Genomic DNA, 14,526 nt, shown 5'->3' with positions numbered 1-14,526 from the left:
TTTTTATTTAATATCATTTTTTTCAATTCATATTATTGTAATAAAAAACAGCAGGTAGCAATAACTGAAAGTTTAAGGAAAACCTCTTGAACTTATCTGAGGACACAGACTGCTCATCTTTTCATATGACAGTTGATTATGAGCGAAGCTGGTTTTCATACCAGTAATATTTCCGGGAAATCACCGTCATGCATTTTTTTTACCGCTTTCTAATTAATAATAGAAAGGCTGCTTTCATATATTATAAATGCCCATAGGTCAGCATTGCCAAGGTTGCAAACAGGACCCATCACATTGGGAACGGCATCCCTACACCAGCTCCTTACACCAAGCACCGTGCCGCCTCGGTTTTCACTTTCATCCATTTTTATTCATTTATGGATTCATTTGATATTAGGACACAAAAAGGAAAGAAATATGTTTCAGTTCCCTTTTAAATGGTAATATAATTGCAGCGGCTTCTCAGATGTGATTGCAGTGGTGCTGCAACACAACAGCCAAGGAGAATATTGGAAATTATTGGATGTTATTTATGTGGACGATTCCTCAGTCTGTTTATGGGTGTGGGGGGGATAATATTGGGCGTCCAGAAAACAAAAATACCAACTGGCCGTTTTGCCGTCTTTCCATTTAAATGCTTTTCACCATAACGGCAGAAGACTTTTACTGCAATGGAAGTGTACGTACAGTTCTTGCCACTTAATATACAACTGTTTGTTGCAGGATAGTAGTGTGTGAGCAGTTTTTTTGTACTGTATTTAAAAGTAAACATTATTACTCAACAGTTAGCAAAGAAGCAGAGACACTTCTGGAGTGACAGTCGTGCCTCTGCATGCAATTTAAATTTTAAACATATAACAGCCCTAATACCAATGTCAATATGGTCTGTGTCAGCTGGCAGGGGAAAAAAAAAAATGCACATTTATGGATTATTCTCAGTATAATGTGGTATTCCTTGTTGTAAACCAGCACTCCAGTTTCTCCGTGCCTTCTTTAGTGAAAGCTCATACATTGTGAGGCACACACACACACACACACACAGATGTGTGGCTCATGTTTTTCCCACAGTTACTTGGATAACTTACATATTCCATCAAAAAGTGAAGATTTTTTGGTCTTCCTTTGTCAGTGTCTTTACATAATGAGACACTTAATGAAGTCCCTTCGTAAACTTTTAGTAAAAGCCTATCTTAATTCACCTTAAAGTAACAATGCTGGGAGGGTGTGGTGGCGAAGCAGGTTTGGGCAGTGCCCACTGTGTGGGAGGTTTGGGATTTTAGTCCTGCTTGGAGTGGTTTGCGATGGACTGGCATCCCGTCCAGGGCGTTTCCCCTCCCACCCCAGCCATGCGCCCTGTGCTTCCAAGATAGGCTCCAGCTCACCGCAACCCCACTCAGGACAAGCAGTTGTTGATGTTGGTTCGTAACAATAGTGTGAGCGGGTAGGGTTGCAACCCAGGGCAGGAGGCAGGACCTGCATGATGGACAGCTCTCAAGACCCCTCCCCTCCTCTCCCCTCCCCTCCCCTGCCCTGCCCTGCCCTGCCTGAATAATGATGGCCAGCTGCTCCCACTTGAGTGGAATTCACAGCACTTAAAAGCAGCTGGCCTGAAGGTGAGAAGAGGAAATGGCTTTTGAGAGTGTGGTTGTTTCTGATGCTGGCTCTGCCTAAAAGGGTCTTCTTGCTTTTGGTTTTGTTTGAGTTACAATAAACTTGTTTTTTGCTGGAAAAACCTTACATATACATTTATTCATTTGGCAGACCTTCTGTCCTGTGTCTAAATACTGCCTGTCTGGATGACTCTGCAACCCAGCTGGGGATAATTTTTTTGCTATTTATTTTGATCTGGTATGATGGTATTACAACCGTAGTCGTATTGTTTTTAACAAGAGTGGAAGCATGGTGGCACAGCGAGTAGCACTATTGGCTCACAGCGCCAGTGTTGCAAGAGGACGTGGGTTTGATCCCGCTCTGTCTGTGTGGAGTTTGCATGTTCTCCCCGTGTCTGTGTGTTTCCTCTGAGTGCTCTGGTTTCCTCCCACACTCCAAAGACATGCTCTTCAGGTTCACTCATAGTGTGTGAGTGACAGAGAGAGAGTGTGTGTGTGTTCCACTGAGGTATGGATGAGTGACCCAGTGTAAGTAGTGTATCTAGCAGTGTAAGTCATCTTGCTGAATAAGGTGTGTGGGCTGATAACACCACACAGAGTTCATTGGAAGTTGCTTTGGACAACAGCATCTGCTAAATAAATAAATGTAAGATGTATAATTATTGGGGGGGTGCAGTGGGTTGGACCCCAGTCCTGCTCTCCGGTAGGTCTGGGGTTCGAGTCCCGCTTGGGGTGCCTTGAGACAGACTGGCGTCCCGTCCTGGGTGTGTCCCCTTCCCCCTCCGGCCTTACGCCCTGTGTTTCTGGGTAGGCTCCGGTTCCCCGCGACCCCCTATGGGGACAAGCGGTTCTGAAAATGTGTGTGTGTGTGTATAATTATTGTGAACACCAATGTGACGCCACTTCTTTGGTTGCGTTTCGGCATCGTTTCTGACTTTCTGTGGCTCAGCGTCTGAATCGCTGCACCTTAGTCCCCATATTATGATAGGGGAAGAATGACAATTTGCACTTGATTTGACATTGCCTGTTTAATTCCTCTGTCATTTTATTTGAGAAGAGTTTCATTTGAGGCCATTCTGCAGTCAGTACACAAATGCTCGCGTGCAGGACCTCGCGCTCGCCTGTCACACTCGATGATGCTGTGGAAATGGGACGGGCTCATTTACATACACAATTTCACTGAGCTGCGCAAACTCGGCGGCTCCCGGTATTTACAGGCCCTGAGTCGCGTTCATGAAAAATGACAGTGGCTTATTTAAATTGACTCTGCTGGGATTAACACTGAAAAATGCCTGTCACATTGTGTTCATTCACAGAAAATGTACAGATGCAAAAAAAAACACAGCTGTAAAACACCGCGGTATTTAACAGCAGTAGCTGGAGATAAAGCTGTGCCGTTAATTCGTGTCGCTTCAGAAACACAGCATGTGAACCTGATCACTATGTTTACGCTGGGAAAGGTGAATATAAATGCAATCTAATTATGACTGCTGCTCTGTGACGCCTGGATAAATGCGATTATTCCTAATTGTTTAGACATCTTTAAGTGCTTTCAAATGGCAAAGCTCCACTATAGACCTCTGTGCTAATGCTGTATTATGGTTATAAAAACACATAAACACATCTGTTGGGGTGCTATAGCCTTAAGTAGTATATCCTGCCCTGGCTGTGCGTTAAATACATATTTCACAATCGCAGACCGGTCAGAGGTTTGAATAAAGTTAATTGAGGCCTTTTTTGATACTGGGTACGTACAGTAGGATGTGGGATTGCTCCACTTGGATGTTCTGATAGGACTGAAGAAATGTGCTCTCTTAGCTGAAATGTTTCGTATTTGTTGAGTTTTTTCTTTGTTTTTTTTTTTTAATTCTTGGAGTTGGCAGATGGATGGTGAACAAAGTGAGCATTTATGACTAAACTGTAAAGGAGTCGGAAGAAGCGATGCACACAAGGGTGAGCGGCACCTTGTTCACACGTTTCGAAGCAGCAGCGCGAAACTGGAGCAGCGCGCAGTTCAGAACGCACTGTTTTCCGTGTGTTTTCAAGAGCATTTGTGCAAAGCAGCTTTTTCCAGGTGGTCTCCCAGCGAGCCACAGTCATCCTTCAGTAGGACGCAGCGCTCAGACGGCTATCATTGCGGGGGTAGAGCTCTGTTTGCAACGGATGGCACCGTTCATTCCAGGTGTCATTCCCTGCCCGGCAGATTGACCTCTCACCAGGTCGGGCCAGAAGGGAAATGTTCTCAGCCGTTTTTGAGGCCAGAATGCAGGTGGACAGGCTGGATGATAAACTCCTGTATTACTCTGCTCCGCTGGGAAATTGTTCTTTTCCTTTCCACTGCGGAAACAGAAGGAAAATAACTGAAATGCATCAATAGCTCCATTATCAATTATTCCATCATGTATCTGACACTTTCCTCCGAAGCACCTAATAGTTTTAAGCTGATTTACCCATTTATATACTGTAGCTGGACACCTTCTATTGCATCAGTTCAGTTAAGCACCTCGATCAAGGTTACTACAGCACAAGGTGGGAGTCAAACCCAGGGTCTCCTCATCCAGAGCAGCAGCTCTTACCAGTGCACCACCTGCTGCCCTTGGAGGGTTTATGGAGAGTCAAACATTTAACCCAAAGTACAGACTAATTGCAGAGAAAAACATTAAAATAAGGTTTTATCAAAGTTAAAGACAAAATCTATACAGCTGGAAGTGGGATTGAAACATCAGTCCTCTGAGTCCAGAGGTAGGTATTCTAACAACTGCGCCCCCTGCTGCCCATGCAGAAACAGTCAATCCAAGACTACAAAGGCTGTGTGAAAGTGTGTGAGGAAATGGACCACAGCAGACAGACCATGAATTGTTGTCAGAATTGTTTCCACCGAGATATTAGAAGGTCCAGAGATTTATACTTCAAGAGAAAAGATTGTGTTCGGAGATTTGCTGCTGAATATTAATTAGCTCTGCTATTGTCTGTATGAAGTCATGAGGGGAAGCAAGGTGCTGAACTCTTAACTTGTAGTTGAGACTTTTACTGCTGGGGACAGCAGGTGGCTTGATGGTTAAGGCCATCACACTGCACTCAAAGGGTTAAGGTTCAAATTCCACCTCCTATTGTAGTACCCTTGATCAAGGTACTTATCTTCATTAATACAGCAAAAATTACCCAGCTGTATAAAAGGTTAAATTGTTATGAGGTCAGTTATCTAACACAGTGGCTTAGCTGGAAATACTGATACTTCATTGAGCTCGGTGTGGTTTTGAATCCAGCTCAGTCTAAGTGGAGTTTGTATATTCTCCCCATGTTTGTGTGGGCTTCCTCCAGGTGCTCTGGTTTCCTCCCAGAGCCATCTGTTTCAGGTGAATTAGTGACTCTAAATTCCCTGTATTATATGTACAGTATATCTACCCTGCCTCATTCCTTTGTCTTTCAGAATAGAATCTGGACCACCACAACCCTCCACTGGATAAGCAGTTATTGATAGTGGATGGATTATCTAATATTGTGAGTTGTGTTGGATAAAGGATTCAGCTTGGTAAAAGGTAGTAATAATAACAGCATCCTGCTCCTGGAATGGAGCCTGCTCTTGTACCGTTGACCAAACCACTGGAAGAAGCCCAGTATGTTATATGTTCCAGTTGTATAAATGTGCAAAACTGTGAGTCACTGAGGATGGAGTGTGAAATATCCAAGAAAAAAGCAGTAGAGGGCACATGGGGTGTCATGTCCACCAGATCACGTGTTCACCGTCACAGTTTCTCACCGAAGGAGCCATCGAGCCATGTGCCGCTGCGACTGTCAAGGTGTGTGCTGCTCGAAGCTCGCGGTACCTCCAGAGCAGTCATTGGTCAGTGAGTCCCGAGAGAGATCCCACCCTTTCTTTTGTATGACTTGCAAATTTTGTTTGACTTCGTCGCACTGGAGATTGGGGACCCTGAAAGATTTTCACAATGACTCGAAGGTGCCTGTAAACTGAGGAGCCGCAGGTTCCATTTATCAGCGTTCGCCAGCTGGTGGCTCCAGACGAAGTGGAGAAATATGAACAAAATGTGTTGTTCGGTTGTGTGGGTTTGTCCACAAAGTGCGCTGGGCTACCCAAAGCCCTGGAAGTATAACCTCGGCATGTGCAGTACACTCTGTCTCAAATCCATGCTCTTGCTGTAGTACCCTTGAGTACAGTATTTACCCCCAGCTGACAAGAGTAAAAATACTCAGAACACCAGGGTCAGTCTCATGAACTTCAAACCAAACCAGGTAAGAAAGCTGCCTGTTACAATCAGGAGAGTCTTGAGTGTTTTTTTTTTTTTTGCTCATGATGCTGGCAGCCAGGAAAATTTAGCAAAAATTTTTTGGACATCATCTCAGTCCTTTTAATGTCTTTCTAAAAGTTAATTTTAACTTCCTTAAGATTTTCAACAAGACCCTGTTACGGTGATGAGAGCCCATGGTGCCGTAGGGGTTACGGAGGAAACTGTGACATTTGCAAGGTGTGAACAGCAAAAGATCAGCTCATCTGCTCTTCATCCTTAACTTCTTGATGAGGCATCATGGAAGAATCCAGATTTAATTCAGCCTTGTCTGTAACTACGACAAGCGCTTGGGCAAATGTAACAGCAACGAGAAACATGCCTAGACACCATCATTTTATTTAAAATATTTTTATTCTTTATACTGAAGTGGGACTTTTATATGTAGTATCTGTGATTTTTTAGCAGTATTCTAATTTTGGGTTCCTGTAAAAATTATTTAAAAAATTGTATTCATTTGAAGGGGGTGCGGTGGCGCAGTGGGTTGGACCACAGTCCTGCTCGCCGGTGGGTCTGGGGTTCGAGTCCCGCTTGGGGTGCCTTGTGACGGACTGGCGTCCCGTCCTGGGTGTGTCCCCTCCCCCTCCGGCCTTACGCCCTGTGTTACCGGGTTGGCTCCGGTTCCCCGTGACCCCGTATGGGACAAGCGGTTCTGATAATGTGTGTGTGTGTGTGTATTCATTTGATATTATAGATTGTTTCACCCCGGGTACATAAAAGTAATGATATTTTTAGTGAAAATGTATAATATATACTTTAAAATTAATGCTGATCCCTAATATGTGAAGAGCCATAATATGAATACTTTGTTTTTTGGAATAGTGTTGATTGGTAGATTTCTCATTAACTACAATTACCACAAGTATCATGCTTCGTGAGAAATGAGTAAGTCATTTTGAACCAAGGTGTCGAGTCAATAAAGGGTATTAATAATAAAACTTAAGGTCCGAATGAAGTTGCCAAACAGTGAACGTAAATTAAATACACAATAATTAGCAGACCTGGTACCCTGAACTGACACAGTAAAAACTACTCAGCAGTATGTGGGTAAATGAGTGTAAATCACTTAGTGTACGAACCTCACACTGGTTTTTGCCATGGACAAATGTGTCGGCAAAATAATAATCCTGCACGTGGCTCTTTGCTGTTTATCATAATCACTTGACAAACCTCTAATAGTCATCGCTTGGTACTTATTTCTGCTTTAAAGCTTCTTGATGCCGTGACTCAAATCTGCTTTTGAACCGCAGGGATCACAAGACGTGGAAAAATGTCATATGGAGGAAACACGATTTTAAAAAGCCCAGTTATTGGTATTCCGAGTACCCGAGCAGCCTCGGACACGGCGGTGACCTTTCCCGAAGGTCGTTTTCTCGAACAGGGCCGCACGTGCTGTAGTTGCCGCGAACCCGTTCACCTCCGGTGTTTTACAGCGACTCCTGCCTCTTCCCTCTTTTTCCCCCCTTCCGTTCCCAGACGACACTGCTCTTTAAGACCTTTCGTGTTTCTGAAATACGTCCAGCCACCTTTCGTGAAGAGAGGAGGAGAAAGCCATTTTCGCTAATGCGGAGCCCTTGGACTCGCCACTGTTTGGCCGCGTCGGAGGGGAATTGAACACACAGTTACGGCACCCATAATAGAGAGGAATGCGGCCGCATTAATTTTCGATGTAAACAAGTGCTCTCCGGTCAGCGACCTTCCCCTCTCCCGCGATCGCTATGCCGACTCCACCGGGCTCTCGGGGGTCTCACTGCGGAGCGTGTCGCAGCAGCGCAGTGGAGATGGGCGAGCTTTCCTCCCGTCTCTGACGTACACACCGAGTTAAACCTCTGTCCTCCTTTTTTTTTGCAATGACATTAAGTGACAAGGTGTTCCACCACATGAATATCAATTGTATTTGCTTCCAAGCACAGGCCGGCAACACGATCCCTTTGGTCTCCCGTCTTGTCTTGACCCCCCCCCCCCCGTTATGTTATGTGCGGCTGATGCCGAGGCAGTGAGTGAAGTGTTCGAACTCCATTATCGCAGCGTATCTTCATTCACATTTTTCCATTTGGTAGATGGTTTTGTCCAAAGCGACACATGACTCAGTGTCAACAAAAGGGCAACAACTACCAGTCAGTGCTTAGATACACACAGTTACGAAAGCGCATTTTTGTTTGATACCACTATTTTCAAAGCGTGTCAATAGAAACGCAAATATCTAAAAAGTAAAAATCTGGAGATAAGTGTAATAGATGGTGAAGGACTCGTGATGCTGAGATCGGGGAGAAATGGTGTAGCTCAAGTTTATGGGGATGGGATGGGATGGGATGGGATGGGTAGTTTATTATTCCCTGCTGGGAAACTCACACACAGTAGCTCAATATGACACATAACAACAAAGTGCACATTTATACCCGTAAAAGAGTAGATAACAAAAATAATATACCAAAATGAACAGCAAAATAAATAAAACCCAAAACAAGATCAGTATTTACCAGTTAGTTAGGAGACTGCGAGAGAAATGGCTCTGAAAGAGTTGGGTTTCAGACCTTACTTGAGTGCCGAGAGGGATTTAGCAGCTCTGAGGGACGGAGGGTGCCCACTCCACCACATCGGGACCAAAACCAAGAATCTATGTACTTTGGACTTTGGAACTTTGTGAATGGAACCACCAGGCGGCCGGAAGCGGAGGAGCGCGGTGCACTCGCTGGGATGTGGGGACGTATCCCCCATATTGTTCTTGGGGGTCAGCGTCCCGGCTCGGTTAAGATGAAGGAAGCCCTCGGAAGGAACGGCGCTGCTCTCTCCTGTGACCGGGCCACAGTCCTGGAAAATGAGAGCTGAGTTTTACTGTCTGAGCAGCCCTCATATATTATATATTTCCTCCTTAACAAACAACTGAAGAACTGATCCCGCTTACCTATAAAAATGATCCATGGGAAAAGGATAAAGGCAAAAGGTGTCGTTGAAATCCAATTGTTTCTGAGGTTTCGTGCCACTAGGAATATTAAACGGAGGGTCCCCGGCTTTGCGTTAGCGTTCGCCCAGTGACAAATACACGACTTCACTTGGACATCTTGATTCCACCTGTTTTATTCGCGGGACCACTAAGGCCGAGCATGAGATCGGGAGGTGAGAGCCCTGGGGGAAGAGGAACTAGCCGAAGGGAAGGCAAATATTAGACACATCGTCATGGGAACGGTGGAGGAATAAGAGAGCTTAGCTCCACCGCTGCCCGCATCCTTGTGAGTGATTGGTCCCCAGGGGACCGGTGAGTGTGACTTACACATCCTCCCAGCATCCTCCACTCGTGCCTGGCTCCCCAAGCGCTGCCACGAGGGCCGCGTCTCCGGCTGACGTGTCCAACGTCCCGCACCGCCCGCTATTTTTCACGCTTGACAATCTTCTGGCGAGCTCTTTGTCTTCTCAACAGGGACCGAGGCCCAGATACATCATCGCTCATCGCACGCCTAACTAGTCCTGCCAGCGCATATGAGAACCACTGGGGGGAAAGCTGGGCCTTTTCACTAAACCACTTCAGATTCTAGTAACAGCAGGTGGCGTAGTGATTAGTGCTACACTCGGAGACTGAAGGTTTGAGTCCACCTTCTACTGTAGTACCCTTGATCAAGGTAGTTACCCTGTTGTTTACATAGATAGATTACTGTGAGCTGCTTTGGGGAGAAGTGTCAGCAAAATGAGTAAATATTTCATATGTGCTGTATTCAAATGGAAAAGGGTGAATAAAAGGTTCTACTCACTGATGTCTTGCACCCAGGCTTTTTTCATTTCAGAGGAATCGTTTCAGTCTGACACTTGTGGTATTTCATAGTAAGCCAGAAGAGCGGAGTATGAGAACACCTTGCTAGTGTAAGGTAAAAAAAGTAAACATTTTAAATATATGTACTGTAGGTAGTCTTATTCATTACTGCTGTCAGATCACTGGAGGCTCGGCTTTCTGCAAAAAGGCTTCGTTGTTTGACGATCGTTTCCGTTGGTTAATTTAATCTGCGTTCGCTGCAGATCCTTCAAAGGAAGGCCCAGAGCACCACCCAGAGGGTGATGAAGGAAGCCCACCAGGCAAAGCGGGGGCTTTCATCCATTTTGCCCAGAATCCCCAGCAGTGCCAGTAGGTCAGCTTTTCACGGGCCTCGATCCATCAGCCGCATCTCGGTTCAGACACACTCGGCTAACGTTGCTTTGTTAATGTTAACTGATCGGATCAAATTTAAGACCCTGGTTATGACCTACAAATGCATCAATAGAACTGCTCCCTGATATCTACAGGACTTGATCATTCCCTACACCCCTACCAGACTGCTACGCTCTTCCACGTGTGCCCGCTTGGTGGTCCCACGTACGAAAGATAAAGCACAGAAGTTCTGGGTTCTGGCTCCGTTGTGGTAGAACGACCTCCCCCTCTCACTCAGAACTGCTGAATCTTTGTCCACATTTAAAAAGGGTCTTTAAACTCACCTTTTTCAGACTCATGTCGCTCATGATCTCTTAAGTTCATGTAATGTATAAATGTTCATGCACTATAACTTTAAGATGATGTCCGGATAAACCTTTACGCAGCTACTCCTGTAATGTAACGTAAATGTTTATATGTATCTCCAAAAAAATTACTAGGAAGATGATCAGGAATCCTCGATATTCAGATAAAGTTTTATGCAGCTACTTGTGTGATGAACATTGGTTCATATGGTGTAAAGTAACAGACTAAGTGCACTTAAGAATCACACGTCTGCATCTAAGTGTCTCTTTCTGCTAATATAATGAACACATTGTATTTACTATGAGATGTACGTCAATTTGGAGAAATGTGTCTGTTAAATGAATTAATTTAAATGTAAATGTAATGTGTGCTGGGCGGCAGATTCATGGTGGCAGGAGATGGCGACTGTCGGGAGGGTGTCCCGTGACAAGGACAACTGGAGTATCTTGTAAACTGCTGGGGAAAAAAAAAACTTGTCTTAATTTATTTATTTTGCTGATGCTTTTCTCCACAGTCACTTAAAGTGTTTTACCTGTTTACACAGCTGTGTCATTTTTACCAGAACAGCTTCTTTTGAGCACCTCGCTCAAGGGCACTACAGCAGGTGGTGGGATTCACCCCTGGGTTTTCCTGGTCCAAAGGCTCTCACCACTAAGCCTGCTGCCACACACCTGTGTCTAAATGGTTAACACCGACACTGGTGTAACTTTCAGTAGCACGTCTGGTGATGCTTTTGTATTTATTTTGCATTTACTGGCAGCTTTATCTGGATCAAGTGTGTTGTTATTTACGCCCTTGATTTAAGTGATAAATTTGTCCAAGGTGACTTGCAGTGTTTGATTGGTCCACCCATTTATACTGCATGGTTTTCTTACTGGAGTAATTCAAGGTAAGCACCTTGGATAAGGGTGTGACAGCAGGACTGGGATTTGAACCAGGACCCTTCAGATTGCAGCAGCCCTAACCGCTACGCCACCTTCGGTCCCATTTTAATGCAAGTTGTCTGTATGGTCCATAGTAACCTATCCTGTACTGCTGACTATACCGATATTTATAGACTGCCTATATTTCTAGTCTTTTTTACTGCAGTACATGGGATTTTTTTTTACTGTGCTACTCTGTACATTTTTTTGGAGCGTTCCGAGGGACTGGCACTGACACCACAGGTTCTTCGTTTGCAGAGCCCACCATTATCACAACTCCACCGTCGACTCTGGACGTGACCTTGGGCGAGAGCATCGTCCTTCCGTGCCAGGTGCAGCACGACCCCTCGCTCGACCTCAAGTTCACCTGGTTCTTCAACGAGCAGGTCATCCACTTCGGAAGCCACGGGGGCTACTTTGAAAAAGTCGGCGGTGTGAGTAAACAGAGGCCTTTAAATGAGCAAGTTACGCATTATGGCTCCACGTGCCTTAATATTTAGTTACCGGGCTTTAGGCTTCAGCATCAGTTGTGGAAGTCAGCGGGCTGCAAGGAAACTGTACATCTTGATCGTGCTGGAATTTTCCTGCTTTATTTATGATTGTGGACTCTGGTTGGACCATATCAGAGTCGTGCACACACTTTGAGAATTATTCATAAAGAGGTGTCAGGAAGCTGTCGGCTGGCAGTCCGGTTGAACTTTCCTGGTGAAAAATACATGTGATCCACAGGATTATTGCCAGGAAAGAGCCGCGCGTCAGTTTGCCTTCAGTGGCCTGGATACAGAGAGGAGAAATTAGCATTCGCGAGCATCACACACCACGCACCCGGGAAGGAACCGCGTATGCAAATGAGGCCACGCGCCGCTTCCGCGAGACGCGGCGGCACCAGCACGGGGTTATTGTTATAGATCGGGAAAATTCCAACTTCGCTCTGTTCCGTTAATTAAAAAGAGGCAGAAGCATGAGAATTGCAATGAGTCTTTACTGGACTGTAACTGACAAAACAGTAATTAATAGACATGTATTGTGTTGCATCTCCTCGCTGATATGCAAATGAGGAGGGGCGTCTTTTCGCGGGCGCTTCCGTCGAAGCGGTTTGGCGGACGGCGATTAGGAACAAGGAGACAAACACACAATGCACCATCCTCCGGGTCACAAATAAAGCTATCTGTTAATCCCCCCGCGCGCGCGTGTTGTTGTTGTTTTGTTTTTTTTTCTTTTCTTTTAGCCCTTCCCAGTTACAGTTACGCGAGAAATGAGCGCGAGGGACCCGCGGCGGGACGGGATTACCTGCGCGCGCCTCCTATTGAGCGCGCGCCGCATAATGAGCTTAACGTAAACAAGACATATTTTAGCCGAAAGGTGATTATCATTCATGGTGCCGGGATTTGCAGCGAAAATATTCACACTGATCTTTTATTTAATTCCAATTGTAGCTATTCGGCATTCCAGGCAAAAGTGGTGTCGTAATTAAGCGCGCAGATAATGCAGTAAATTATCCGGCCTCCCCGCGAACATCCTATTATGCAATTTTTCATTGAAACGCGGATCGAGTTAATTCTGCAGCAACCTTTGCCACTGCCAATATATTATTATTCCCGCACTTGACGGAGCGGCCGGTACCGGTACAGAGTCCTAATGCACCCCGCAGAACTTTCTGCTGTTCATTGCAAGCGGCGCTTTTCCTCCCTAAAAGCACTTTAATTGTTTAATTGCACTTTTGTAATTGAGAGCTGTTGCAGTGTTGAAACTGTATGAAGCTATTCTGAGAACCAGAATAATAAATGACGATAAAGGCAAAGATCATTACATTTATTCATTTAGCAGACTCTTTTCCAAAGCGACGTACATCTCAGAAAAAGTACAATTTATGCATTACATTGACTCAGAGAAAGAGACATGATAGCTGCAGACATGAAAGTCTCAAGCAAACCTAGTTTGAGTGCCGCGCGCCGCCGACTTCACTTTTCGCTACTTTGTTTCTCCTCCGCGCGACGGTTTGCGGAGCGGCGCCTCCGCTCGTCCGCTGCTCAAGGTCATGTTTTACCCCCTGCGTTGTGTGTGCCAGCAGCACTCCGCCGGGGACATCATGATCCGCAACATTCAGCTGCGGCATGCTGGGAAATACACGTGTGCGGTGCAGACCAAGGTGGACAGCGTCTCCATCGCCACCGACTTGGTTGTCAGGGGTAGGGCACCTGCGATGATTCTCATTCATTGTCTCTCTCTCTCCCTCTCTCCATCCTCCTCCTCCTCACACACACACACGTGTAGGACCTAAGGACACCAGAGCAGAGTTGCAGTGCTGTGGTTGCAGGCTGAGTTTTGCCATTGTCCCCTGGGGGAAGAAATTGACCTGAATTGTTCTGATATAAATACTCAACTATGTAATATTAATGGGTAAAACTAATAAAAGTGGTATTTAAAGGCTCAGGTTTGAATCCCCCCTCATAGTGTTATAATCTTTCTCAATGTTTTTAGCCTGACTTTACAGTCAAAATTATCATGGGTGAAGCAGTGTAATTCGCTTTGTTACAAAGTTTGTAAGTTGTGTTAGAGAAAAGCATTAGATGAATGTTTCATCACACATTTCTTCAATATTTCTAGAGAAATTTTGAAAACCTAAAGTGTGATGGATGTACAGGTGACACAAGTTTGTTGTTTAGACCCCCTGACCAGCAGGAAGTGTAGACGGCTGCAGTACAGACCCGGCAGAGTGTCACCATGGGTGATACCCACCCAGTGCCTGCTTGTGTCTCTGGGTCTCACTTCAGCAAGGGCTCAAATGCAACCAAGAACTACACGTGACAGTTTGTTTAATATTATTTCAAGTACTTTTGGTCCATTACATAAAACTATATATAAAAAGCTGTAAGCCCTGCATGGTTCACCCAGTATAGGCATAAATACCTTCAAGTTAAATCTGACAGTCTGCACTTTAGCCTCTCAGCTGCTGTTGTTTTGAATCCAGTGTCCTGGAGTACAGAGCTAAACCAACAAAAACACTTGCTGTCCAAATATTACTGACTGCACTATATTCTGTTTACATCACCAGATACATTTACAATTATTAATTTAGCAGACACTTTACTCCAAAGTCACATAATCTCAGAAAACAAAATACTAAGTGGGTGGTTTGTGTTTACACCTTACACTTGAGAGGTACTGGGTTCAAATCCCGCTACTGCTATAGTACCCTTGGTCAA

General features: G+C 45.1%; 1 protein-coding gene across 1 annotated transcript in view; it reads left to right on the top strand.

Moving 5' to 3' along the window:
* cntn4 (contactin 4) overlaps positions 1–14,526 on the top strand; it is a 182,235-nt gene that overhangs the window by 156,239 nt on the left and 11,470 nt on the right. The window contains exons 13-14 of the mRNA XM_018733987.2: positions 11,579–11,754; positions 13,392–13,509. Coding sequence (XP_018589503.1) covers positions 11,579–11,754; positions 13,392–13,509 — 294 coding nt within the window. The remainder of the gene's footprint in view (positions 1–11,578; positions 11,755–13,391; positions 13,510–14,526) is intronic.

The sequence above is a fragment of the Scleropages formosus genome, chromosome 22 (assembly GCF_900964775.1).
Source record: "Scleropages formosus chromosome 22, fSclFor1.1, whole genome shotgun sequence".
In the NCBI taxonomy this organism is placed as follows: Eukaryota; Metazoa; Chordata; class Actinopteri; order Osteoglossiformes; family Osteoglossidae; genus Scleropages; species Scleropages formosus.
Note: the sequence above shows the minus strand (reverse complement) of the source record. Positions and strands in the feature narration are given on the sequence as shown.